The sequence below is a fragment of the Ursus arctos genome, unplaced genomic scaffold (genome assembly GCF_023065955.2).
Source record: "Ursus arctos isolate Adak ecotype North America unplaced genomic scaffold, UrsArc2.0 scaffold_16, whole genome shotgun sequence".
Classification (NCBI taxonomy): Eukaryota; Metazoa; Chordata; class Mammalia; order Carnivora; family Ursidae; genus Ursus; species Ursus arctos.
The window spans coordinates 36,132,092-36,159,937 of record NW_026622830.1 but is presented as its reverse complement, the minus strand read 5'-3'; the positions used below and the strand labels follow the sequence as shown (position 1 = coordinate 36,159,937).

General features: G+C 39.3%; 1 protein-coding gene and 1 long non-coding RNA gene across 5 annotated transcripts in view; one reads left to right on the top strand and one right to left on the bottom strand.

Moving 5' to 3' along the window:
• Positions 1-25,229, bottom strand: part of BTBD3 (BTB domain containing 3) — a 33,403-nt gene extending 8,174 nt beyond the window's left edge. For 2 of the 4 annotated variants that reach the window (XM_026503022.4, XM_048222264.2), the window contains exons 1-2: positions 25,082-25,229; positions 444-738 (exon numbers count right to left, since the gene is read on the bottom strand). In XM_026503022.4, coding sequence (XP_026358807.1) covers positions 444-586 — 143 coding nt within the window. In that variant the 5' untranslated portion in view covers positions 587-738; positions 25,082-25,229. Of the gene's footprint in view, positions 1-443; positions 22,708-25,081 lie in introns of those variants that run through there. The other 2 variants (XM_026503021.4, XM_044385680.3) reach the window with 1 other exon arrangement.
• A 392-nt stretch (positions 25,230-25,621) lies between these two features.
• The window catches only part of LOC125283115 (uncharacterized), a 441,679-nt gene continuing 439,454 nt past the window's right edge, over positions 25,622-27,846 (top strand). Inside the window, exon 1 of the long non-coding RNA XR_008959403.1 lies at positions 25,622-25,743. This is a non-coding gene — a long non-coding RNA (uncharacterized LOC125283115). The remainder of the gene's footprint in view (positions 25,744-27,846) is intronic.

Below are 27,846 nucleotides of genomic sequence, written 5' to 3'. Positions count from 1 at the left end.
ACAAAACCCACAAGAGATTCACAAGCTAACACTTTAGTAACTTCAGGGTAAAACTACAAATAAAGATTCCAACTACACAACTCTGTTTGTGATCACTGCAAACACATGGGAAGTAACTAAAGTTAAAAAAAAAAAAAAAACCAAAAAGTTATCCAAACTTTTCATTAGACTAAGGACAAATAAAAGGTTTCTATCTTCAAACCTTCCATGGTCCGTAGACACAAGCCTGTCACTTAAATGTTACAGCTTGCAAAAACATTTTTATCTAAGAGTAAAACAGCTGTACTGTTTTGGAAAAGATACAAGGCAGTTTTCCATTACCAATAAAGCTTCTGGGAAAAGAGGAAACACAGATTTATGTTAAAATACATTACAGGTTGTGCAAAAGCAGAAACTTCAACACAGGAAAACTTTTAAAGTAAATATGCTGGCCCGGCACTTACCTTTCTCGAATGGTGGGATAGAGACCCTGCCAGTTTGGGGCCGGGATCAGGTTGTTGTTACTGAGATTCTGCTGGTGGTACTGCTGGACAGTGGAGCTGCTGGAGTTGGCTGGTTTTTTACGAGGGAATATATCAGCAGCCATCTTCTTCTTCTTTTTAGTCTTCAAGGTAATTATTTCATAACAAACTGGGGGCAACTTGCTGCTGCTGCTGCTGCTGCTGCTGCTGCTGCTGCTGCTGGTGCTGCTGGTATTTGCCTTCTTTGAGCTTTTCTTGGACCTATTCTTTACCGTCTCTGGAAGCATCAAGAAGAAGGTGAGACATTTCATGTTCTTTTCCTTGTCATCTACCATGAGTACAGTGTGTCTCTCTTTATAGCTAGATATCCCAAATTGGTGCAAACATCAAAGAAAAGAGGCTGGCATGAGCCGAGATGTTAACAGAAACCAACAAGCTGCTATTTTGCTTCTTTTCTCAGCCGGACAAGGTGACCTTTTCACTATGTTGAATAGAAACTGGCTTTAAGTTTTATCCAGTACTGGGTCTGCTAAATACATCTCCATCGTGATTCCTATTTCTCTTATTTGCTCATAAAAATAACCCAGTTTCCTAGATCACCTGAAAATGCTACACTGAGCGAAGATGACAGGCAGAGAGCCGTAGCACTTGTTTTCTGAATTAGGTTAGCAAGATGTGCTGGAGCCGTGTTGAGTCTGTTCAGCCGGCTGAAGTTGTGTGGTGAATGGATCGGAGGAGAGTAGGTATTACAGCCCTGCAGATGGAGTCAGACAGCCAGTGCTCGGAGCCAATAGCTGAAGTCACCAATCATGATTGGACCAAGCAAAACAGTGACACCTATTGTAACGTGCATAGCTCTGATATTAAAGGAACAGCAGTTGCATTCTGCTGTCTCCTGTATTATTGTATATTTAAATAAGATAAACAACCTATGAAATCTGCAAACAGGAAAGGAACAGTTTGTGCTCACAGATTTCTCTTCAGTAGATGTACATTTTTATTTCCCTGGTTAAACAAGCAGGATCAATTCACAAAGGGTAGGCACTGATATCTACTCTGTCTTTCTAGTAAAATCTTTATCCCGGCAGCATTTAGTTTCAAATACTTCAAACAAAATGCTCCTTTCTTTCAGCTAAAAGGGATTATTAATAGCAAAACCATACTAAACAACACACTTATTACAGCTTAATGGAAAGGAACACTGTTTTCCTTTTTCCAGTCTCTTTGAATGCAAGTTATAGTCTAGTGCAAAATAAGAGAGATGAGGTCGTGTGTTCATTTTATCTCCCAACATTTTCTAGTTCCTATGATGATCTTTGACAGGAGTCCCAGATCAGAAAATACTTTTAAATTAGACTAAGATTATACCAGTAGGTTTAGCTGCACTGAAACAGACAAATTTTAGATATAAAAAATAAGATTCAAATTAGACAAATCTGCTCATCAGTATTTAAAGGTTATAATTCACTAAAGATATGTCCCTGCTCAGGATCTCAGAATCCAGCCTAAATGTTATGGCTACACTTAACTTGTCGTAATTTTAAAGACTATAATCCACAACTTCGAACACAAAACCAGTAATAAGGCTATTGAAAATGATAAATGTTCTGGTGCTGCCTAGTTAAAATGCAAACAGGTTCTCTCTGCTTTGAATCAGAAGAACATACACTACGATGTATGTGGTTTTCATGGATGTGAAGCCCCCAACAATTTCTAGCTTTGTTGAGCAAGAAAAAACAAAACACCTGCTACAGGTTCCACACATGCTTATTTGTTTCTAAAGAGGGACTAATGAGGAGATTTAATCTCACCCCATCTATCTGGATTACTCTCATTTGTTCCAAGTGCCGCAGCCATTCCCCCCGGCCCCACCTAACACAGTCTTTATGGGCACAGCCCTGCTTGTGGCACAGCAGTCATCTGAATAAGGAGTGCCTCACAGAGTGAGGGCTTGACGAATGTACCACGATGGTTATTATAACCAATAATCTGAAGAGAACAAACTGAAATCAAACTTTGAATCCCTGGGACCCTAAGTCATAAGACTGAGCCTAGGAATATCCTCTTTATTGTCATCATTATTACTCTTAAAACTGCAAAGCCAGTACAAGACAGACTTTATATAAGAGAACCAACAGTTTTTACCACAAGGTTATTCGTCTCCATTTTAGATGGACCCTGAAATGCTGCTTATTTATTACAATTATTGTGTGTTCCCAGTTACAGGCTTACCATATATATACATATGTATATATATGCAGCCCCCCCACACACAGACATACACATACCCTTTCAAATCACACAATGCTACACAGAGAAAGAGAGAGAGAGATCTAGAGACTAGTTTTTTAAAAGCATGTGGTAAAAGGTATAAAGAAGGAACACATGTGTTCCAATTGAGCTAACAACCCAGGATATGGATAAAACCAAAAGATTTCTCTCCTGCTCGACTGCTACTGAACTTCTCGACACCAACCTCCTAGGAAAGCCCCCAGGACAGGGAGGTCTTTCTGACCAGGATTAGTCCCATACATACCTGGCTTTCAGGTCAGATAGCGACCAATTAGATTGGAAAGGGAAATGAGCTGCTTTGAGACAGACATACTAACAACTGTTAACTGGACAGACAAAATAGTAAAAGCACAAAAAGTAGATACAAGAACTTAGAAGGCTTTGTGGCTTTTATTCATTTCACACGCAGTTCAACAGCTTTTACCAAGAAAGCTTCGAACAAACACTGCTCTTCCACCACTAAAATAACAAGTTCATGCAACAGCTTAAGAAAATTATATAATGTTTTAGAAAATATTCTTTCTGAAATTAAAGGTTTTAGGTATTTGGAAAACTAAGTTTTGTGGAGAAGCTTGAATATACTAGTTATATGAATTCCCTAGAACAACGCTGCAAAGAGGGGCACTGTCACACTCATGACAAGTGGGGACTGAGGAGTATGGCTGTTTTAAAGATACGTTCTTAAATACAAAAAGTAATCCAATTTAAAAAATTAAAGTGGCATTTTAATCTTTGTAGCTAATTTTGAAAAGCATAAAATCAAGACATGGAAAACTTGTTGAGAGCTTTGTTTTCCTACCGTGGCTTAGAAGACAGGTAACAAAGTCCTTGCTACTCAAAGTGTGGTCCTGGAGCAACAGCAACAGCAGCAGCAGCACCTCCCGGGGGCCTCACAGAAATCCAGAAACTCACCCCGATTCCGGAGCAGAAGTGCATTTTAACAAGACCCTCTAGGTAATCTGTACCATTTCAAGTTTGAGAAAGCCTCTAAGATTAAAATAAAGAAGGTTACAGGGTCTCCCAATGATCCAGTATCAACATCTGGAGCCACGTTTTGCATTCGGTTATCAAGTGAGTGGAGAAATATTCAAAATGATTAATTTGGTTTGGTCATAAAACTTAACCTTGGTGTCTTATTCTGAAATTCTTCTGATTAGGCCCTAAATGTCAAAATTCTGGGATTCAGGTGTGTGGACAGCTGAGAGGCCTCAAAGTACTTTGACTCTCTGGAAAAGCAGCTCATGCTCAGATTATTTTATAGGACAACGACAGAGATCATTTTAGTGGGAAAAATAAAGGACTAAAGATTGCTAAGTGAGAAACGGAAGAACCACTTAATATTTTGAAATAATCTACTTCACAATTTTATTTCAAAAAATTAGTATTGTGGCACAGCAAAACTAGCCACCAAGTAATGTGGTTCAGTCCTGGCTTGGCCACAAAACATTGATCGTGTGTGTGTTGAAGGGAAGGGGAGTCTGACAAATCATTTAGCCTTTAAGGGCATCAAGTTCCTCAGCTACAATATGAAGAGGTTCTCTAGAATAGATGAGTGTTTCTCAGTCTTTACCTTCAATCCTAAGAAATGCATTTTATATTCGGACTCAGTACTAGCATGCATGCACGCACACACATCCACAAATAGAAAGAGGGTTCACAAAACAAAAACTCTCAGCATGTTATGATAGTATAGATATTTTCTATCTTATTTTTCTCTTTTTAATGTTGGTCTTGATTCATTCCACGGATTTCATAAGCACAGTTTAAGTAATACTGGTCTAGGTGATTTCTAATAGCTTTCAAGGTTAAACATTCCAAGGCACTTTTCTATCAAGAACTTGGAATAAGGGGAAGAAGGCAATGGCTGCATCAACAAATGGCGTGCACAACTGGGAGTGTGTATTTATTTTCCTGGGACGAGGAGCCACAACTATCATCTGTCTTACAGGGTAATCCATGACCCAGAACACAATAAAATGTTATGAAAATTAAAGAGTGATTTGAATATACAAAATATGTATATCACTTTCCTCTCTGCTTTCACATCTATAGTCTACTTGATTAAACACAAATTATGGCTTCTTTCCCCCCTGAAATTAAACATCAAGAGTTAAAACTCCCATCTATTGAATCCGCAACCCAAAAACATCACCGAGTAGGTTGAAGGGTAGATAAATGAAGGATACCTGTCCAAAATGTATTTTCATATTTCACCTCTAAAATTTCTTTTCAACTAGCATTGTATCATTTGTTCTTACCCCTCCTGAATTTTAAAGCTGTTCTGAGACACGGTTAATCTGCCCTAATGAAGTAAATTGGTCAAGAAGCCCATTAATGTTTTATGAAAGTATATACGTATCCCTCACCTTTTGAAAGTTCATGTTATGCACTTTGCTTTTATGAAAGACCTACATTAATATCTTTTTTCACTAAAGGAAATCCAAAGAATTTTTGCTTTTATGAAAAAAGGAAGAAGCAAAAATAGCATTCAGCATGTTTCGCAGCGAGCCATTAGAGGCAGCACACATCTTGAGAAAAGTGGCACCACCAAGCTCCTTCCCCAGGAACTACACTCAGCATCAAGCTGCCATAGCTTTGCCAGAGCACCTATGCTTTATCTTGATTTATTCTGTGCATCCATTTGCAAGATGTATCCTAAAATATCAGAAAAGCCAAAGAGAGGTTATTTTATGGGTCTGGGAACACTCAAAACTTTTTCCAAATAAAGTAAATGGTGATTGCTTCTTTATGCCATTTTGGCTTACAAAAGTTTCCACAGGTACACTGTACTTTTGGATAGTAGGGGAAACCTGTACTTAAAATTCAACAAGCTGGCCTTGCAGCGCGTTAGGTATTGGCATACAATAGTGAGCAAGATTAGGAACCAGACTTAAGAGGTTCGCTCATCACAGTGGGTTTCAGATGATTTTTACAATTGTCAGAAAGTTCTATCATCTTTATCTCTTTTCATTCAATTTCCAATAATAACAAGATTATCAGCAGAATTTAAGCTCAGATTATCTTCTTCACCACTGGAAGGTGCCAGACATTCCTCTTTATTTAGTAGAATCCTTTTACATTCAGTGTGGGGACATGAATGAGGTTTGGAACTGAAAGGGACTCTAGAAATTATTTAATACAACTCTGTCCACAGATAAGGTATCCAGAAGGGATCTGTCAATGGTTAAGCAGTGGGGCAATGTCTGGACTAGAATGCAGATTTCCAGACTGGTTGCCTAATTTTATCTGTTTCACTCACTCTAATTTCCATCTGCAGTTCATTACCCCACATTTTTACATAATGCTTTATCTTCATACTTCTGATCTACTTTAAAAGAAAAAAAATATATGCAAAACTTACAGATATGAAAACCATGAACATATATACTCTGTACCCTGCAGGAAGAATTCTAGGACACTTTCTGGAAAGACATGGAGAGGAACTGTAACAGGAAGGAACATAAATGAGGGAGCCGCTCAAAGCCAGAAGAGGCTTCCCAGGTAAAATGAAAGTTGGAAAAACTAGGCACTCATGGTTTATACCAACAAATCCTATGTCAACAACTAACAATGCTGGTGAGTCTTGTTTAACTTGTTCTAGCTCTGAACTTCTTGTCTGGACTTGTATTTGGTTTAACACAAGAAACCTAAACAGCTACAGAGCAAGGTTAACTGAGGTTTAAACAAGGTAGGGTGGACTGTGGAAAGGAGTATCACTTCCAAAAATTACTGACAGACCATCACAGAGGAGAGTAATTTTAATTTAATCTGATAAATCATGATGGAATAGTGTTTTGTTTTTGCTTGCTTTTCAATACTGAGCAGAATTTAGGAGGTAAAAAAGATAAGCAACAAAATGTTTGCAGTCTTTAAGATAGCAAGAGCTGCTGGAAAACAGGCTATATGCTTTCTAAATTTAGAAATAAATATGGAGTTAAGCAATGGCAGCACAGAATAGTGAAAAAAGCAAGAGCCAACAAGAAGTGACCTGAAGGTTACTTAATATCCACGAGCCTTGTTTTTTTCATCTGCCAAATGGGATAATAATACCCAGTCAACCCTCTCAGGTTTACTGTGAAGGCAAGATTACATGTTTGTGAAAGCATTTTGATAAAAGTTGAAAACACTTTGCAAAGGTAAGCTTTCACTATTGGTAACAATTGTACCCAAAGCAGGAAACATTTGTGATATAATCTTCCAAAACAACAAAAACCCAAAGATTAATCTGGCTCAAACCCAAAGATATAATCTTCCAGGCTGCACAACTACTGACATTTCATCCCATCCACAGGCTTTTTCTGGCCTCACTCAGGCCAGGAAGGTCCTAGGTTGCTGAGGAACTTGCTGGAATTTTGCAGGTGACATTCAATTATTATTATTATTTTTTAAAGATTTTATTTATTTATCTGACTGAGAGAAACAGCGAGAGGGGGAACACAAGCAGGGGGAGGGGGAGAGGGAGAAGCAGGATTCCCGCCAAGCAGGGAGCCCGATGCAGGGCTCGATCCCAGGACCCTGGGATCATGACCTGAGCCAAAGGCAGACGCTTAACTACGGAGCCACCCAGGAGCCCCGTAACATTCGATTATTAAGATGTGTGTTGTACAGTGTGATCAGGTCCCCACGTGATGTGCAAATCTGCACCTGAAACCGCTACTCTAGGCTAGTTGTCCACTCAACTTCAAACCTGTGAGAGTACTTGCTGGCAGATGCTCTGCTGTACCCACTTTCTGAGAGAGCCAAAAGCTGCAAGTAGTTCATCTATGGAGCACGTAGTAATGTCTATACTAGCAACTCAACCTGGCCTCTCTCACAATGACCTAGTTTTAAATGTGGCACCAAGGCTGATAACTAAGACAAGTATCTGGGCCTGGCATACTTCAGTGCTGGCTGAAAGGATGAGGCTCATGGACCATTTCACTAAGTCATTTCCTTTTTAGTGCACAGAGCTCCGGTTAACCTTAAACTGTACTTTAAACTTGGAAAATACACCCAACGGTAGAATGTGACTATTCTTGGAAGGCAGGAACAACGATTCTTGTAAAAATTCTGTATGGTATTTGATGTATGATCTTTGATGCTTATAAGCTGTGTCTGTATGCACTTGTTTGGGATACTAAACACCTCATCTAAATCCCAAGTCTTTATCATATGGTAAATGAGGTGACCTTGAGAAGGGAGAGTATATAAAATTTATCATGAGATACTCTAAAGATAGCTATTTAAAGGACTACTACTACAAATTCTTTTGTAAAGTTTAAGATACTTTGGTAAACAAGGTAATCAACTGCTAATTTTTACATACTCTACATGATCTCCTAGTAAATTTCCTCTTGTGTAAAAGTGTTGACTACATAATCTCTTATTTTTTCCCAATTCTAGTTTTCTAGGATTAAAGAATCTGTATGTTTGGCAGGAATAGTGATTTATTTAATATAGTTTTCTTTAACATTTTAATATTATGATTATAACCAATACCCAACAAAAACTATGTACATACATATGTGCCATATTTTATTATTATCCTCTCCCCCATTTTAACATCTCTGAAATTGGGTTTATCTTATAATTGATGGCATCTCATGAGTACAAGTACTAGGGTTTTTTCTTCCCTTTTTCCTTGGTACATAAAATAATAGCATGTCTTACATGCTGTTGATGGCACCTTACAGTCAGTGAAATAAAAAAAGATACATAATTTAACAGAAAGAAAGGGCTCTCTTCTTTAGGTTGGTTAATTATTCCCCTAACCAGTCAAGATGGCAGCTCAACTACCTTAGAATAATTGAGCTTTCATCAAATAGTCATTTGATAAAGTATATGATCACAATTCTCAACTGAGACTGCTACTAGGACAACCAATGATATGGTATAAAGTCGAGGTGGAAATTCCAAAATGAGAATTTCCATTGGTAAGGTTCAAGCATTAATACAATGTATTTCTAACATTTTCTCATGGCGCACAACTATACATATACATAAACCTGATCAACAGAAGCCGATTAATTCTCTGAGTAATATTTGCTAAAAATATTTTATCAATCAAAGATTAACTTATAACAACACTATATATTAAACCTGGAGCTGAATGACTCCTTAGAAATTATTTTCAAACAAACAGAATCTATATTAAAATGTTAGTTTAAAAGGTAGAAATATTATTGCCATAATACAATGATCCCATCGTATGTATGTATGACTTTCACCTAGTACTTAAAAACAATTTATGCAAAGAAAAGTAAAATCAGGCTTCAGAAAGCCTCTTCTGAGAAGGTCAGAAGGGAGACTGTACTGATCCAACAGGGGACGTTAATCCTACTGGAAATGCTAGAATGGAATAACTTTGCCGTTGCCTTCTCCAGGTTGGCTGTTGGCTTCAGCTGACAGAAGAAAATTGTGTACTGGTCAAAGGAAAACATTTTTTTCCACAAATTTTTTTTTTTTTTTTTACTTTAGCAGGTGCTATTTTTTTCCCCCTGATACTAGAAATAACCAAAAACATTTCCACAGTCAGATCATTAAGATAAAAGCCAAGGCCCTTCTTCATTAAGGGTTAACTAAACTAAAAAATGCCTTGCTCTGTTTGGAAAGTCATCCTTTTCCAATAAGTACATGGAATTGGACAATGCTCAAACCACCAGATAGTATATATCAGTACTGGTTATTAATGGGATAAATTTCATAGACCAATTTCCCCAATATCCACAACTCTTAGTTAAAAAGCTCTACAAGATTAAAAAATTAGATAACTAAAGACAAGTCATCTAAATATGTTATGCCCTTAGTCACTAAAGAGTGCTTAGAAATGAACGCTGTTCTCCTATCAATTCACCAACTACCTCCTAAAACACCTGAAGTAATGATATGCATTATATACTTAGATTTAACTTTTTTATCACTGTAAAGTGAACAAGATAGGTTTGGTAAAGGCAAGGCTGGGGGAGGTGGAGGGGCTTTTATTTCTTATTTTAACAAAATCACATAGAAAAAAACCAGTTACCAGTTTTATGATTTGGTCATCATAATAAACACATCCACAAGGGTCTCAAATAACGAAATACCTTCTTTCACTTTTACAATGTATGTGACTAGAATGAAATACAGTTACATTAAGCAAGCAGTGCAAGATCTAAAAATAAGAAATCTGCTCCACTGAGAGAAATTGTGCCATGGGAAAATACAAATAACATGTGAAGTCATACAAGGCATCTTCACACCCAATTTCTAACCTGTCTTTTCTGGAGTAGAGACCACCAAATGAAAATGATAAAGGCACATACATTTCTAAACTAAGTCACAAAAAATGTTTCCTAACAAAAAATTCAAGTAGAATTAGAAGCCTGTGACAGAGGATTATTACAGAAATCAACTTCTGGCAAAAATTCAAAGTAAAATCTGTTCTAAATTCAGATTTAAAAAATAGGTTTTATGCTACTTTTAATTAGCTTTAAAGTATACAATTCCCCATGACTGTTGTGAAGGACACGATATAAAGACACATTGTCCTATAAAGGTTGGCAAAACCTTAACTATATCAACACCAAGTAACATTCAGAGACGGCTTCCATTTGCTGCAGAAAATTATTATTTGGCACTGATGAAGTACTCCCTTGTTGTTTCCATCCCTCATGCTGTTGTCATCGGAATAAAAGTTGAGAAGGTTCTGTACTTAGTTTCACTGCATGTGCCAGAACTAAGAAAATAAGGTATTTCAACCAAAAATTCAATTCTAATATATATTCGGCAAGCATTTATTTTTTTTTAATTAAGAGCTACTATATAAGTAGGTCAGTACTTGAACTGCCCAGAGGTACAGAATAAAAAAATGTAATTGCTCATAAAATAATGCTCAAATGAGTCTCACTTAGAAAGTCAAAAGTATTCATAAAAATGTTTTTAAATTCGGGTTTCCCTAATCTCTGCATCACAAAACAACAGACAGTATTTACATGTGTACCTTAACTATAATGGGCAGATTAAAGATTAATGAACATTCAAATCCAAATATATACTCAACGAGTGGCAATTCAATTGTTACTTTTTTCTCTTTTCCTTTTTTTTAATAACAGAACAACCATTTCACCACAGTTCAGACCTACATGGACCCATACAAGGTCTACTGTAATGACGATGACTGGAACTAGACAAGGGAAAAGCAGACAATCTCTGAAAATGGTTCTCAAAATCTGTAGGAGTTAGATCTCTGCATAAGCATTTTATTAGCCAGCCACAGGGATGCCATGATCCACGAAGAGTTCAGTATAGGAGACTTGGTTGATGTCAGTATTTAAGGTAACACTTGTTCATAAAATTTAAAATATAGCATCAAAAAGGAAGCGAAAAGGAATATTTATTAGGTGGCGTGTGGCCAAGTTTTAACCAACTACTCTGTGCCGTTCTTCCTAAAGAGATACCATGTGAAACACGATGGGCCGGTCTCTCCTGCTCCACCAGCATGTCAGGACTGCCCACCAAGTGTCTATCCAGGGAGAAAAGAAGAAATCCTGCCTCACCTTCCTCAGAGAGAGGAAGTCACATGGTTTGCAATGCATTTGGAATTGCCAGGAGCTGGCTGTGAGCTATCTTGTCCTCTTCATGTCCTCACCTAGCAAACAAGTCTATTCCCAACCTGAAATGAGCCTGTTGCCTATTGCCATCCTCACCACTCTTTCTTCCCTACAAATCTACTTACCAGAAGCCTATCCATCCTTCATAATGCAGCCCAAAGACACCTCAACAAGGAAGACTTCCTGATACTTAGAGACTCTCCATGCAGCACTTTCTCACATTTCCTCCTGCCTTAGGAGGTCTGATGAGACTGAGTTCTCTGAGGGTTGCATCTCCACATCTCCCAATAAAAGCTAACAGCACCACACCCACACTTGGCTTTCAATCATTGTGTTAACAGGAAGGACCAAGTCCCACACGTCCAAGTTCATCTAGAACCCCAGAGTGCATTTATGGAGTGCAACTGTTCCTGGGTTTAAAATGGTTTGAAACTAGGGCCTATGATGTTTCTAGCTCCTGAGCTGCAGGTTTATGTGAGGTACAGTGGTAAAGAACCTAGACATCTATTAAATGTGTCCCGAGGCTCTCCCGAACATGTCTAAGCACAAATGTGGTTTTGTAATACTGCATTCATCTTGCAGCTAGGCGAACTGACAACGCTAAAACTCCTCTTAAGGCAAGTCCCCACATGTGTTTAAAGCAAGGCTTTGCTTCACCAGAAGTCTAAAACTTACTGTAGTACAATATTCACATATTCAAAGTGTGGGTTAACCACAAGCGAGACCCAGTTACTAGGACAAAGCTGCCTTTATCAACTAGTCTCAATTCATGGTCTGGCATATTTATTTATAGCACCAGTAGAGAATTTTAGTGATTTAATGAACTGGAAAGGATAATAAATTCTCAGCAAGTCACATGAAAGGAAGAAAGCAGTCATATGAATAATATAAAAAAATAGATAATTAAAGAGACTTTTGCTTTGAAATGTGTTTCGTCTGTACTTAACACTGAATGGATAAATTTCCACTACATTAGACACACCCAATCTTCAAACAAAGTAATAAAACAGGCTTGTGTGTACAGGGCGCAGTATATGAACAGTCTGGAAACTCACGCCTACATGGCAAACAAACCACAGTGCCAGGGATGGGCAATGTCACATTAAGATTACTGCAGAGCATGAGCACAAGTGGAAAAGTGCACTTTTTACATGTGTGCATTTCCATGTCATCCTTTACTAAGAAGAACCAGAAAAATGTTTAATTTTTCCCCCAAAATAAAGAATTCTCACCTTCTGTCTATATATTCTCTTACAACATTGGAGTAAGAATAAATGAAGATGGTAATATCAATAATGGAATAGCTGAGTATCTTCTCCACGGCTGCAAAAGTCTCTTGCATATTAGTCAAGGAAACTTTCACCACCAGCAATGATTTTAAAAATCATTAGTAGGGTTGTTAACAAGCTGCTATAAAACAATGGTTTGAATTGTGTGCTGGAAAAAAATAAAACATAACTTGGATTTCCAAATAACTTAAAATGGCTATAAAAAATTTTTTTGGAAGGCGGGATCAGGTAAATATATTGTTTTGAGCCTACTGTTGAAAGTATGCTTGATTTTAAGGTACGAAGCATTTTAAGCAGTTGTGAAATGCACTGGGTAAGAAAGTATGTGAAGTAGGTAGAAGTGACTGCAGCCCTCTGAAACCTCCTAGGAACATCTAGCAGTGGTGGTGCATAACCAAGAGCCCTCACGAGGGGAGCCACCTGCTCCAAACAGAAAAGGCAGGGTTCGCTCCAGAAGCTCCAAAAGAACTGGTCCATAGCCTGGCTCTGTGACTCTTTTCACTACTGATGCTGCTGGTTCCTAAGCCACCTGAAGTGCAAATCACTCCAGCAGATCCTGAACAGCCAAAGGGAACATGCACGGAAGGACCAGTCAAACCGCCTTTCTTTCCCCCTTCGTCCCCGGGGGCCCACACCTGGGGAATTGGAGGATTTAGGAACAGTGGTAAAACAGCTTCGATGAATGCAGATTAGCTCCCGTGCCTTCCTTTGCCATAATCAATGTACTGTTTCATGGGGAAATCTCTGGGAGATGCAGCAGTAAAAACTGTTGACCCCTGAGCACATATCTTTTTAATATTCTGTGTGATGAAATGGGAAGTAGCCCTAAGGCATTTCTACTGAAACAGAGATAGAACGATTGCCTTGAGAAAAAAAATACTCATGCAATTGTTTGTGTTAGAGCTGAATGAGCCACTTTTTTCATGGGATACCACTGTACTTGAGAAAATTTGCCAAATATGCTTTATGACACTTAAATAACCAGCTGACATCTTCTCAAAAAATGAATGGAGAGTGGCACTTCAAACAAAACAGAAAACAAACTATTGCCAATGATAAAATTCAAATGTTCAAGCAAAAATTAAAATTTCAGAAATCTTGATTATACCAGCATAAGTTTGAGTTTCATAGCTTCCCAACACTTAAAGACTGTTTCTGATGAGATTGGTGATGATATTAAATGAATGTAATTTTAAAATATTGTATAATGAAACATAACATTTGACAGATTTGCATTACTCACTGAACCAATGTTTTCTAATAACAATGCAATTACATTACAAAATCATGCACGGGGAGAAAAACAGTCCATTTGAAGTACAAGACAGACCAACGGATTTCCGTGTAACAGGAGTACAAAACAAGTTCACTGATGGTTTTAGATTTCACACGGCAATTAACCTTTAAAAAACTACCATTCAAATTTTGACAAGGTATCAAAGAATAGTCACAATAATCTGAAAAGGCTATTAAAATATCCTTCCTTTCTGAGCTACCTATCTGGGAGATGAGATTTTTGTCATATGATTCAACCCAAAACATACATACATTTATTTATTTATTTATTAAAGATTTTATTTATTTGTCAGAGAGAGAGAGAGAGGGAGAGCACACAAGCCAGGGGAGCGGCAGAGGGAGAAGCAGGCTCCTCGCTGAGCAAGGAGCCCGAAGCGAACTGGATCCCAGGACCCTGGGATCATGACCTGAGCTGAGGGCAGTCACTTAATCGACTGAGCCACCCAGGTGTCCCACGTTTATTTATTTTTAAACACATAAGTAAATACATAAAATTTTTCTTTGCTTTCATTTCCACTCCAATAAATAACAAGAAGATATAACCCCTATAAACAAAAATTCTCTGGGTTTCTCAAAATAAGAGTATAAGAATCCTGAGACCAAAAAGTATGAGAACCACTGACACCTGCCTAGCATCACAAGGAGTTTGGATTTTATTGTAAGCATGATTGGTGGTCAGCCCTTAGAGGTTTTTTTAATGAAGGTTCTTTTAACATAGCAGCCTTTTGGTTTTATTCTTCTAGAAAACAGCAATTCTCAGAGCATAATTCTCAACTACTCATTCCAAAAAAATTTTTTTTTGCATATTAGGTAGATAAAATAGAGAACACAAGGAAAAAGAAGACAATCTCTGCCACAAAAATTAACAGCAGTCAAAAAACTAATATTCTATTTGTTCTATGACCCTGTTTGGCACCTTATTAGCTTTGCCCCAACTTCACGAAATTCACCGAGCATGAGGTACAAGATTTATCAATTAATACCTTCTCGGAAGACTTTAAATAAGAGAAAAATTTAAATGTTTCGAGTAGACAACTGTCCTTAGAGGCTTCACATAAATGTTAGCAGTAAGAAAGACGCAGACGTGTCTCCCTGATAATCTGCTTTCTCCTACACCACATTTCCTTAGGACAATTAAAGTAGCAGCCTCTGCTATCCCCCCAAGGTAAACATGGCTGCCACCGTGAAGAGAATTCGCTGTTCACTTTCTCCCTTCAAACCTGCTTCTCTCACACTAATTTAATAACTTCCTATGTACTATGTATATATAGTACAGTATTTGGTTTTCTATAATACCAAAATCTTTGTAACATATTAGGCAGTAGAAAATAGTTTGTTGGAAATAAAGTTCAGGTTAGGAAATATTTCATCTACCAGCAGTAATTTTTCATTTAAAAATAGCCTTTTCTGGGGCACCTGGCTGGCTCAGTTGGTGGACCATGCAACTCCTGATGTCAGGGTTGTGAGTCTGAGGCCCTTCACTGGGTGTAGAGATTACTTAAAAATAAAATCTTAAAAAAAATAAAAGAAAAAAATACCCTTTTACTAAAGACCTGGTGTTCAAACACTTTCTTAGCTTCACTCATAAAAGGATTTTAGAGGTTGTGTATGTTGGTAGAATTGCAACCCTCATAATTACTTTATACCCAATAATTATATGTTATTATAGAAAGACAGTAAAATCAAAATACAGGTTGTCCCAAACTTGAGCATCTGATTTTCCTATTACTCAAGCCAGACACCATTACCTATTGACATCCCCAACCAACACCCACTTTGTAGTGTATATCACCGCCTTGTGATGATTTTGAGTACCTGCCAGCAGCTGTATGCTAGGAAGAGTTCAGGATCGAATTTGGCATTTTGAGGAGTCTTTCATGGCACTGGCAAGAGAAAGTAGATAATAGAGTATCCCAGAATTTCAGGTAAACATGTGCTGACCCGGTAGGTCCCACAGAAATACTGCTGAGTAGTATTAAATTAACTAGAAAATCCACTAATTCACATAAGGAAATTCTACAATATTTATTGAAAGGGGAAGGAGTGGGGCGTCTGGTGAGAGAACAACCAGCAGGGACCAGAAGTAACTGCACCGCGACTTACCTCCGCTGCCAACTGCCCATGCTCCGACGAACAGGTGCCTGGCACTCACCCCTATCTCCTAAGGCCCCAGGAAAGGGAGAGAGAAGGAACCATGGGAAGAGAGGACGTCCTGGGATGCACCCCTGCCAGAAAGGGTGTCCGACATGGGGGGACAGGTGACGGGGCCTGGGGGAAGGGCTATACAAGAGAAAGCAACAGCAAGGAACAGCTGTTCGGAGCCTGAACTTACATCTTGAGCAGGAGGTGCTTCTGGGTAGTTTCTCATCATTTTTAATGATGACAATAATATTATTTTGGGAAGAAAAGCCTGCTGTAACAGTAATTAAAAACTTTACCATTTTCTAGACTTTCTCGGAATGTAGATCATTCCAATAAGCCCCCCAGTAACACATCTAAATGTAGTTTGACTACTACACTTGACTTTTTACTACGCTTTTCATGAACAGAGATATGAAAATAGGTGGGACCTTGGTAATCACTTCTCTATTCAGAAACCTAAAGTATAATAATGGCTGAAGGTCAAAATTAGTCCCTCACTATAGAGTAGGTATGTTTGCTGGTGCTAGGTAGTCAAGATTACCACTTCCAAAAACACTGGTGGCAATTAAAAAAAAAAAAATCTTTACAAAGAAAACAAATACTACATATGTCCCAAACCAAGTGTAGAACTATAAAAACAAGGTATATTTTCCAACTGGGCTATCAATTAATAAACAGCCTAAACTAAGGGCTATTTTGTGATTCAGCGGCAGAAAGACAGGTCAATGCTTTCCATTCAGACTTGGCCAATAAGATTGTTTGGGGTTCAAAATAAAATAAATTATATCAGTGATATTTGCAAAAGAATGAATCTTCACAAAAACAAAACCCAGATATAATGCTAATCTGAGTTGAAAAGGCAAAGCAAATTTATTAGGCAGGTGCATTCAGAACAGTGGTGCTTCAGAAATTCTAACGTGCACAGTAATCATGTCTAAAACACTTATACCCTCTAACTGAATATGGGGATTGCTCTTGCTCGTATACCACTACAGAAAAATTCAGGAGGTAAAAAATAAGGAACTAGGCGTGCCCAAAGAAAAAGAAAGTAGAAACTGAAGAAAATTTCACAGATTTTGTGTTTAGGTAACAGCTACTGGGTTTATCCATTTCTAGAATTACATACATTTTGGTTTATTGTCTATTCTTTGGTTGCTTAGATGATCTCTAAAAAAATCATCTTTTTCTTGCACATGACATCACTTATTTGCACAGCAACTACAACAGGACAAACCATACAAATAGCTCTTACTCTACCAAAAGAGAAGGGGAGGGAGTCTGATGTTTTTGAGATACTCTGGATTTGAAGGACACAAGAGGAGACTGTAGAAACACTGTAAGCAAAACTCTAAAATGACTGCTATAATGACTGCTGTACGGATGACTGCAGCAGACTGCAGTCCGGGAAGCTGAAGGTAAGGGACGAGATGCTTGGATTCTGTGGATTTAGTATCATGTTCAATTAGCAGTTTCTCTGAGGCTCTGAGTGGTTTCAAAATCACTTTATAAAAGAACTTATTTCAACCTCAGAGGAAAAAGTTTAAAGGGGACATAAAAGATGGAGAAATGTCCTTAACAGCAAGAAAGCACAAAAGGAGAAAACAAATGGTTACATTCCACTTTAAGGCAGTGGCTAAAAAACAAATATAGTAACAGTATATCACTGATATTTACCAGGGAGCTCAGACATGTATTCTGAAAAGTTCCCAAAGTGAGGTCACTGTCCCCCACCTTGGTTAAAAGCTGAAATCCAAAGAGCAGGTTCTAGAACATAATTCTCACCATTCAAATGTGAATCAAGGCAGTTGGCTAGGCTTTTCTGACTGTTAAGCAACTTGTCCCTACACATTGGCACAATTCAGCACTTTACAGTCTCTGACTTAATTCTCATAACCAGTCTATGTATTATTATATCCACTGTAAATCATATATGTTCTGGAACTTCTCCTTTGCTGGTGGGACGTTAAATCATTGCCGTTGGACCCACTGGTGCCAAGGTCTATGCTACTTTATAAGAAATGCATTAGAAAAAAAAAAAAAACACCAGAGAAGGCAGACTGCATCCATTCATTCAAAAAATATTTACTGAACACCTTCTACATACCAGACACGTGGGACACATTAATGAACAGACACAAAATACTTGCCCACACAGAACTCACAGCCTAGCAGCAGTGGGGAAAGAGACAATTCACCATCAATCAATTAACCAGGTAATATCTTAGAAGGTAATAGATGCTATAGAAAAAGAAAATGCAGAGCTCTGCAAGAAGGATACAGAGCTTAACATGCAATTATAAATAGAACAGACCTCACTGACAAGGGGATATTTTAGTGAAGTCTAGAAGGAGCTGAGGAAACTGGCCATGAATACACCTGGGGAAAAAATATTACAGGCAGAGGGAAAACCCAACACAAAGACCTGAAAGTGGGAATGTGCCTAATGTATTTCTGGATCAACAAGGAGATAAAGATGAATGGAATGGAGGGCAGGAGAGGGAGAGAAGTGGGAAAAAGGGCAGAGTTAGTGATAGGCAGATTTGTGTTGGGCTTTGTGAATCAACAAGAGGAACGGGACTTATTCTGAGTAAGATGGAAAGCCATGGGACAGTTTTAATGTAAACTGACTCCTGTTTTAAAAAGATCACTCTGGTTGTTATGCCGATAATGTACTAAAAGGAAGCCAGCGAAGGAGAAAAGAGGGGCCACTGTAATAATCCAGTCAAGAGGTGCTGGAAACTTGGACAAAAGTGTGAGTAGACAGAGGTGGGGAAAGGGGCTGAGCGCCTGGATTTATGTGGGTAACAACAGGGTTCTGGATACATTTTGAAGATACAGTAGCAGGATCTGATGTGGAGAGAAAAGAGTAAGGATGATTCCAAGGGCATTAGCTTGGATAACCTGAGAAATGGACTTACCACCCACCAAAATGGGGCAGGCTGCAGGGAGAGCAGGTTTGTAGAGAAAAATAAAAAACTCAATTTTAATCCTGTTAAAATTGAGGTATCTTTTACATATTCAAGTTAAGAAGTCAAAAAAGTAGTTAACATGTGTTTCAGAAGTTTCAGAGCACTACCCCAGATGGAAATATACATTTGGGAGTCTTACGCAGCTACGTGGTATTTTATTAAGCTCTTGTAACTGCTTGTGACAAGAGTCCTATAGGAACTGAGCCCTGAAGCATTCCAAATTAATAGGTTGGTAAGAAAAAAACAGTGCAAATTTTAAAAAATGACTGAAAAAGTGAAACCAGTGATCTAGTAGCATAGGAAGAAAAGTAGCAGCATGTGGTGTCCTCGAAATCAAGTGAAATATGTCAAAAAAGAGGTAATGACCAATTATATCAATGCTGCCAATAGGTAAAGATGAGAAATGACTGCTGGATTTAGCAACCTGGAATACCTTCTTTGGAAAAAGTCCTAGTGACCATATCCCACCTCACCCCAGAAGATAATTATGGATTGAATATGATGTTATCCTTTCAATTTGCATATGAATTGAATGTTTTTCTAAAGGATTATCCAAAAGAAAGGATTTACTCCAATTTAATATTTGGGACTCAAATCAATTGATCTGTTAAGAAACACCATTAAGAAAGTGATAAACTATAAATGCTAACAGTTATTTGTTAATATTCAATTCCTATCACTTAACCAAACAAAACAACCTCCACGCAAACTGGAAATAAAATATAGATTTTGTCCTAATGAGGAATTATGACAAACTAAAAGCCAGTATCGCACCACTGTTTATTCTATTACAATAAAGAACAACACAAGTTTGCACATTACCACCACTACTATTTGATAATGTTCCAGAATCATTTTATAATGTTCTAGAAAGTTAGCGTTAGTGCAGCATGCCATAAAACCAAAATAAAAGGTGTAATTATTAGAAAGAAGTAGAAATAAGTGTCATTATCAGCAACTGATTATATAACTAGGAAACCCAAGAGAATAAACTGCTCTTAGAGTAAAAGCTCTTAGAGTAAAAGCCAGCTATAAAATAAATATACAAAAATCAACGACTGTCTTACACTAGCAATAGCCAATTTGAAGAACCCATCACAACAGCAACAAAAACATAAACACCGAAGAACCCTAACAAGACATATTAGGACGTAAATGAAACAAAACAAAACAAAACCCAAAACCTCTTCGAGGAGAGCTAGAAGGTCCGGATAACCTTTCATGTCCCTTGAGAGAGACAGTCACTACATGTAGACGACAGTCCTTTCCCAAAAAACAACAACGCACATAACTGTAAGTGGAAAACTGCAACAGAATCAGGAAAGGGGAAAGCAGACAGCCTAGCTGCAACTTAGCCCACCTGAAACAGTGAAATGCTACGTCTTAAGTGAGGAAAACTGAGAAGTACTTCCAGTTTACTCACAAACTGGAGGAGAAAGGATGACAGGCTAAAGTAAGGTTAGTAAAGGCTACTGACGACACCCTACATCCCAGGATGCCCTTCCAACTTAACTTGCAGCAAATGTCTGGCCGACAGTCCCCAAGCTCAGCAAGACTGGAGACTGATTCATAGGAGCAGATAAAACAGTTAAGTCTCTGGGCCGTGAGAGCACAGGAACCTTCCCCAAAGTGACTCTATACAAAGAGGATGCTGAAGACTCCTGCCAGATGCCTCCGAGAACACTGGCAGCTAGATCCTTTCCACAGCTCAGGATGCTGGAAGACCACACTCTCTGACCAGCCCAAGAGGAAAGACCCTACAAAAGGCCCCAGCGAACAACTCAGAAGAAACAGTAAACAGTCAAAAGGCTGCCACTGGGGAGGGAGACTCGGGAATGGGAGTGGTAGGGGAGAGAGGGGGCAAGGGACATTTATTTTACAATAAGCCTTTTAGTACTCTTAGACTTAAACTATGTGCATGCATTAAAGATAGTAAGATAATAATCTTTATCTGAAAGGACAGATGAGTATAATTCTGATTTTCTAAGGAATATCGTGACTTGCTCTAACAGATATTTCTATGTATTCTAAATCTACAATTTAAAAGACTTGGCATTAAGTTTAGAGATCAACACATACACGAGCAAGACCTAAAATAGAAGCAAACCCAAAGCTAGTCCAGAACTTAACATGTAATAAAGGAAAGACCACAACCAATGAGGAAAGGATGGACTATTTAACAAATGGTGCTGGTAGAACTGATGAGTTAGCGAGGAGATGGTGTAAGACAATTCACATCCATACATTAATACATAATTAAATGTAAAAATCTAATATATTTCCAAAATTTGTTACATCACCTCTACACTTTCCCAACAGAAATGTTTACAAGGAAAAATCATAAAGGACAAGACAAAGCTTGACTACATAAAACTATTTTGCTGTTTGGAAAATACCATAAAGTAAATTAAAAGACAAATAATGAGCTGTGAGGGAAAAATCACTGCAAATATGATAAAGGCACAATACTCTATATGAAACAGGTATTTATAATCATTTTTTAAAATCATCAATTACGAGTAAAGGGGGCAAAGTACCTGAACAAACACCTTTCAAAAGGTAAAACAAGAAGCAAATCACTAATTTCACTAGTTTCCAAAGAATATAAAATAAGATCACATTTTTATAGAAAATTAGGAAAGATTAAACACTGGAATGCTGACACAGTGGGGAAACCATTAGGTGCATAAGAGAATCAATGTGTCTTGGCATAAGCAGTTTGGCAACGTGCCTCAAGAGTCATAAAGAGTTCACCTCTGCCCCAGGAATTCTGCTATAAATCTAGCCCAAGCAAGTCTGAGAAACCAAGACTTTCAGGCATAGGCATTTATCCCAGCTCTGCCTGCGAGTCTGCTTTTACTTTCTGAGCCTACTACCTCCTTTGCCAGATTCTGCTGAAGGCTCTCCTCTATCTGGTTCATTCCATCTTTCCAAAACTCTATGTTGCAGGCATCCGTATTACCCTGATTCCGCGGACAAAGCAAACGCAATCAAAGAATTGGGTAATTAATAAAGGCCACTTAGATCTGAAGTGGCCAAGGTAGGATTTGCAACCAGCATTTAATGCTGATTTTTTAACCACTAAAAAAAAAAGGAAATATGTCAGACAACAGAAAACTACTTAAATAAACTTTGACATATCCATCATGAAAAATCTTATATTCAAAGATTTGAAGGCATGGAAAATGTCTATAGTATACTAAGTAAAAGGGCAGTATTTAAAACTGCAGATGAAATTAAAATTGCCAATTTTAAAACATTCAGACAAATAAGGGACAAGTGGAAGCATACCATCTCATGAACAGTTGTTTATTTCTGATGATGTGACTGTGATTTTAATTTTAATTTTGGGGGTATTCCCTAAATGTCTACAACAGGGACAATTTCTTTTTATTTTAAAACGTTTAGAAGCCAAAGGAACAACAGATCCTCTCAAATGTAGGTGCTCTGAAGCCCTCAATTTTGAAACGTGATGAAAAAAGAGGAAAGATTAGGTGAGAGATTACTATCTTAGCAGTAGAGCATTACTGTTTGAACTACAAGATACATCAAATGAGAGGGATTTCCATAATTATTTTTCTGAGTTAAAATGGGAAAAAATCATCCTTTCAGAATTTGCTTCATAGTCCATAATGGATATTTAATTAGCACATAAGACAGGAGATAATTGCAAAAAAAAAAAAAAAAAAAAAAAAAACCTCTCTTGACTCCCAAAGATCAGAATCACTACTAAATCGCCTACTAAAAACATTTTGGAATTGATGAATTGAATTCTGATTATTATTTACATAGTAAAGTTTAAAAGGTTTCAAAAAGCAAAAAGCCTAAGACATATAAATGACGTATTTCTGTACTACTTTGTTCAGAACTGTTTTAACAGCTCCTTTCAAGGCCAACAGGAATTAGATGGCTATAGAATACCTGTTTTGAGCATAACAGTGAACATTTTCAAAAATTAGCTTTGGCTGTGTGTATGTTGGGGAAGGAAAGGAGTGAGCAAATTTGTAGACAAAGTATGTTTTTCCTTTGTTAAAGTATAATACTATAAGTGGTTTAACTTTTCTTTTCGTAAAGAATCAAGGCAAAGCACTTTCTAGGAACAAAACAAGTCAAAGGCTGATAATGACTTTTCTTTGGCCACAAATTACCAGAAGATTTTTGCATGGCTGTAGGATTGTATTTCACTTTTAAAACTTCTGAAATATAAGAAGTCTTAAGACTTCGGAGAAATGATATGTACAATTCTTAGGCGTCTGTGCTCAGAAAGGAAAACTGTTTAAAAAAACATCGTTTCCACCACATTTTGGAACTTTGTTAAACAAGTTCTCAGCGCAAAGACTGGGAAGAATGAATATTCCTCATAGCTGCGAGCAGTATCACCCTATACAACAGCACTAATAATTCTGTAATTACTTAGAAAGAAAAACTGGAACTGTATGAGCTCACCCTTACCTGAGCTGAGGCCAAGAAATGAAAAGGGTGATTCAAATTCTTCGGAAAAGGAAGAGTCCTATTTTGAAACCCAAAGGTAGGAGGACCCGCCCACTTCCCCTGGAGGACTCGTTGCTATAGGAACCCGCAGTAACCCTTCAAAGCCAGTACAGTCTGGGGGGAGGGGGATTCTCCCAGAGGTTGGGGGATGGTTAAAAGAAGGAAACTGGGAGAAGGTAAAGAAAGAGAGTTTGAGAGGTTAAAAGACAACGAAACTCCTCGGCTGTGGCAGGCGTCAGAGAAGGAGGGCTGAGTAACCCCAAAGGAAACTCAGAACAGCAGTGAGAACAAAGACCTGGACGCTAGAGTCACATTATAGTTAAGTTTAAGTTTGAACCATTAGACACTTCCCTCTCTCCCCGGTGGAAAACAAATCACCCTTTGTCAGTTCCTGTCTATGGAAAATGAAGCTAGACTTTTATCTCAATTACAAACTGCTACTTCGTAAAATTGAAATCTTGACTTTTATTAAACCCGCGGTTCCCAAACTCTGCTGCAAATTGGAAACACCTAGGGATCTTTAAAAATACACATTGTTTTAATTGGTCTGGGGTGCTATTTAAGCTTAGAGTTTTAAAACTCTCCAGTGGTTCTCTTCTGCAGCCAATTTTGGGAACTACTGTAGTCCGTGATTTGGCGAGGTGGTAGAGTGTTTAAAAAAAAGAAAAGAAGGCACAATTATCTCCCTTTGTCTTTTTAAGGCTAATAATAGAATTAGCTGGCTTTCTCCAAGCACACAGGACAATAGGTTTCTTGACAAATAGGAATCCCCAGCATACTCTAACAATACTTTCTTTGAGATTAAAAGACTAGGCAGTATAACCTTTTTCTTCCCAAGATAGCAAACATCCTTCCTACCCAAACACCAAACTTATACACCTATTTTAAGAGCGAATGGGCCATGAATGCCGATCAAAACTTGGAAGGATGAGCTCCAGGGCCAGAAGGAAAGAGAATCCCAGTAAGCCCACCATCATTCGACGGGGTTCTGAGGCGACCAGGACTGGGAAAGGCTGGGGTGTAGGTCCCTGGAGCCCCCAACGCGGGCCCCGCTGGCAGCGCCTCAATAAAGTTACTCCGGGAAGTTTGCTCCGGTTTCCAACCATGCGCCTCCCTGGCCCAGGGGCGCGGCCCCCGCCACCTGCTCGGCGCCAACGCTCCCCCGCCGCGCCCCCTCCCTGGACCTCCGCCACCTCCGCTGGTCGCGCACTCTGCGGGCGGCCGTATGGCCGGCTGGAGCCCGGGTGGGCTCGCTTCGCCCCTCCCCGGCGCCCCTTGGCTGCAGCTGGCCCTGCCCCTCGGACCACGGCGCCGGGACCCCAGCGCGCGGGCCCGGCACCGTCCCGCCTGGGACCCCTCGGGAAGCCCGCCGGTGCAACCAACGTCTCTCCAGCCAAGGCGAGGGATCTGGGCGCCCCTGCATCCCCCGGCCCGGCGCCTGCCCGCGGCCCCGTCCCTGCCCAGCGGCGCTCGGCACCTTCGGCCCGGGGTCGGGAGCGCGCCCCTGGCCGGGCGGTCCGGTGCTGCGCACGCGCGAAGGCGCCCGCCAGCTCGCCCGCGGCGCCCTCACTCACCGTCCGCGCTCTTCGTCACCTCCGGCGTAGCCGCCGCCTGCACTGCTCGCCGCTCGACGCCCCGGCCCGGTGCCCACTCCTCAGGCCCCGGCCCGGGCACTCGGGGATCCAGCGCCCGGCGGGCTTGGCGGGCACCCGCACGCAGGGCACGCTCCGCGGGGCCGCGCGCGCGCTCCCGGGCGCCGGGAGGGGGCGGGGCCAAGCAGGCCGCGCGCCCGCAGGCAGCCTTGGATAAGGGGCATGCGCACTGCCTGTCCCTTCCTAGGTCCGGTGGCGAAGAGGGCGGTGACCCTGGACCAGTGAATGGGAGCAAAGTGGAAGAGGGCTAGGATTCCTCCTCCCTGAGAGGCAAGTTCACCCGTGTCCCACAGACTGCAGGCTTTTTTTCTGGTTCCTTCAACTAATGTGTTCAACATTTATTGAGCACCTACTTTGGCAGAGCTTTTTGTTCAGGATACAGGGCGTTCTCCAATAATGGGGAACTATTGGCTTGCGATTCCTTTTCCTGAACTGATTGCGTCCTTGTTTTTGAACAGATATGGGAGTGCGCTACACTCTTAAGCAGTTTGGGGAAGGAGACTTGCTACTGGATTGGGGTGATGCCGAAAACTTCATTGAGAAACCTGGAAGAACTGGTGTCAGAAGTTCACCTGGAGAGAAAGGTGAACACAAAGGAATGAATTGCAAAAAAAAAAAAAGTATACACACACACACACACACACACACGAACCCTACTGGGACAAGTTTAACCTGAGTGTATTGTTCATAGTGAAGGGCAAAAACGATGGCTGAAAGGGTAGTTGAAGCTCATTTGGAAATTATTTTTAATGCTTAACCTCAAAATTTTACCTTTTTTCAGAGGGTAATTGAAAAATGTTGAAGATTGGGGGGGAGGGGAGGTAAGTTATGATTAAATGCAGAATTTAGAAATATAAAGACTAGAGACATACAATGTATATATCCCTGTCCGAAGTGGTAGGGTCCTAATTCCAGTGTCGGCACCAGGAATAGGAAGCATGGAATAGTTTTCAAAGATAGTGAAGGACAGGAGAATTACTTAGCTTTTGTCACTGCCTTTTTGGGTGTACAGAGCTGTTTATAATAACAGATACCAACTTCATTAGATTAGATCATCATCCTTGGTACGTATTTATTAGTGGATAAATTAGACCTCTAAAATATATGGCTCCAGTCACTGAATGTTTTTTCTAACTGGAGTTGTGCCCTGGTAGAATTTACTTCTACTCAACTGAAAAACTTAAATTTGAGAGACTATGTGTATGTATGGATGTGTGTGTGTATATGGGGGTGTGTGTGTGTGTGTGTGTGTGTGTAGACACATGGACTTTGGGAAACAAAAACGCCTTTTGTAAAGCCCAAGTGTTCCATAACAAACTGTCCAATATTGTGCAAATGACTAATACCTCTGAATCTTACTGTGCTCATCTGTAAAATAGAATCATGATGGTTAATTTTAATGTGTCAATTTGGCTATGCCATAGCACTAAGATATTTTGTCAAACATATCCTAGATGTTTCCACAAAGGTATTTTTTTCAAGGTAAGATTAACATTTAAATCAGTGGACATTGAGTGAAGCAGATTGCCCTCCATAATGTGGGTAGGCCTCATTCAATCAGTTGAAGGCCCTAATTGAAAAATACTGACATCCCCTGAGTAAGAAGAAATTCTGCCAGCAGAGTGCAGTTCTTCCTTTGGGTCTCCAGCAAGCCGGCCTACCCTCCAGATTTTGGACTTGCCCGCCTCCACAGTCATGTGAGTCAATCCCTTAAAATAAGTCTCTCACTTTCTCTCTTTTGATATAGATAGGTAGGTAGGTAGATAGATAGACAGATATTGGTTCTGTTTTTTTGGAGGACCCTGACTAATATAACCTGCAAACTTATGAAAATTATGTAAGTTAATTACCATCTGAATCTGAGAAATGGAGATTCTAATCTTTAACTTGTGAGGTTATGAAAAATTAAATGAAAGTAGGTAGACAGGCAGCATGTATTAGGGTCTTTTTAGCGGCAACTACTATTACTTGTGAATGAATAGCAGAGGCAAAACCAAAAGAGAAGAAAAGGTGGATATTGGCACTGAAAAGCATTTTCTGAGTTCACTGGGTAATAATATTACATTTAGTAAATGACTTTAAGAGTTAACAGAAAAATTTGGTCTTCCTAACTCAGACATGCTAGAAGGTGATATATATGAATATTTTAATTATTTGCAAATAAATGCCAAATGAGCTATTAAGTAAAGATGGACTTTAGGTGTACTTTTACTTTATTTGAGAGAGGGAGAGGGCCCGAGCATCTGCATGCACACGCGCGGACACATGTGCTAGTGGGGAGGGGAGGGGAAGCAGAAGGGTGAAAATCTTAAGCAGGCTCCATGCCCAGCTCAGAGCCCAACCCAGACTCAATCTCAGGACCCTTGAGAGCATGACCTGAGCCGAAATCAAGAGTCAGATGGTTCACCGACTGTGCCATCCAGGCATCCCTTCACTGTACTTTTAAAACACCAAACATGCAAAGCAGAGATAAAATTCACATCTGAACATCTTATTCCATATATATATAAGCATCAGTTCAATTCACTCTACTTGCTACTTGGAAGGAGAAACCTAAGAAGAGGTTACTTTTGAAATAATTCCCAGTCTCGGAGTAGGTACATGATACATAACTGAGTGTATTTATTGAATTCCTTCTGGGGCAGGCCCATAGCTATTGGGAGCATGCAAAAATGGATAAAATATTC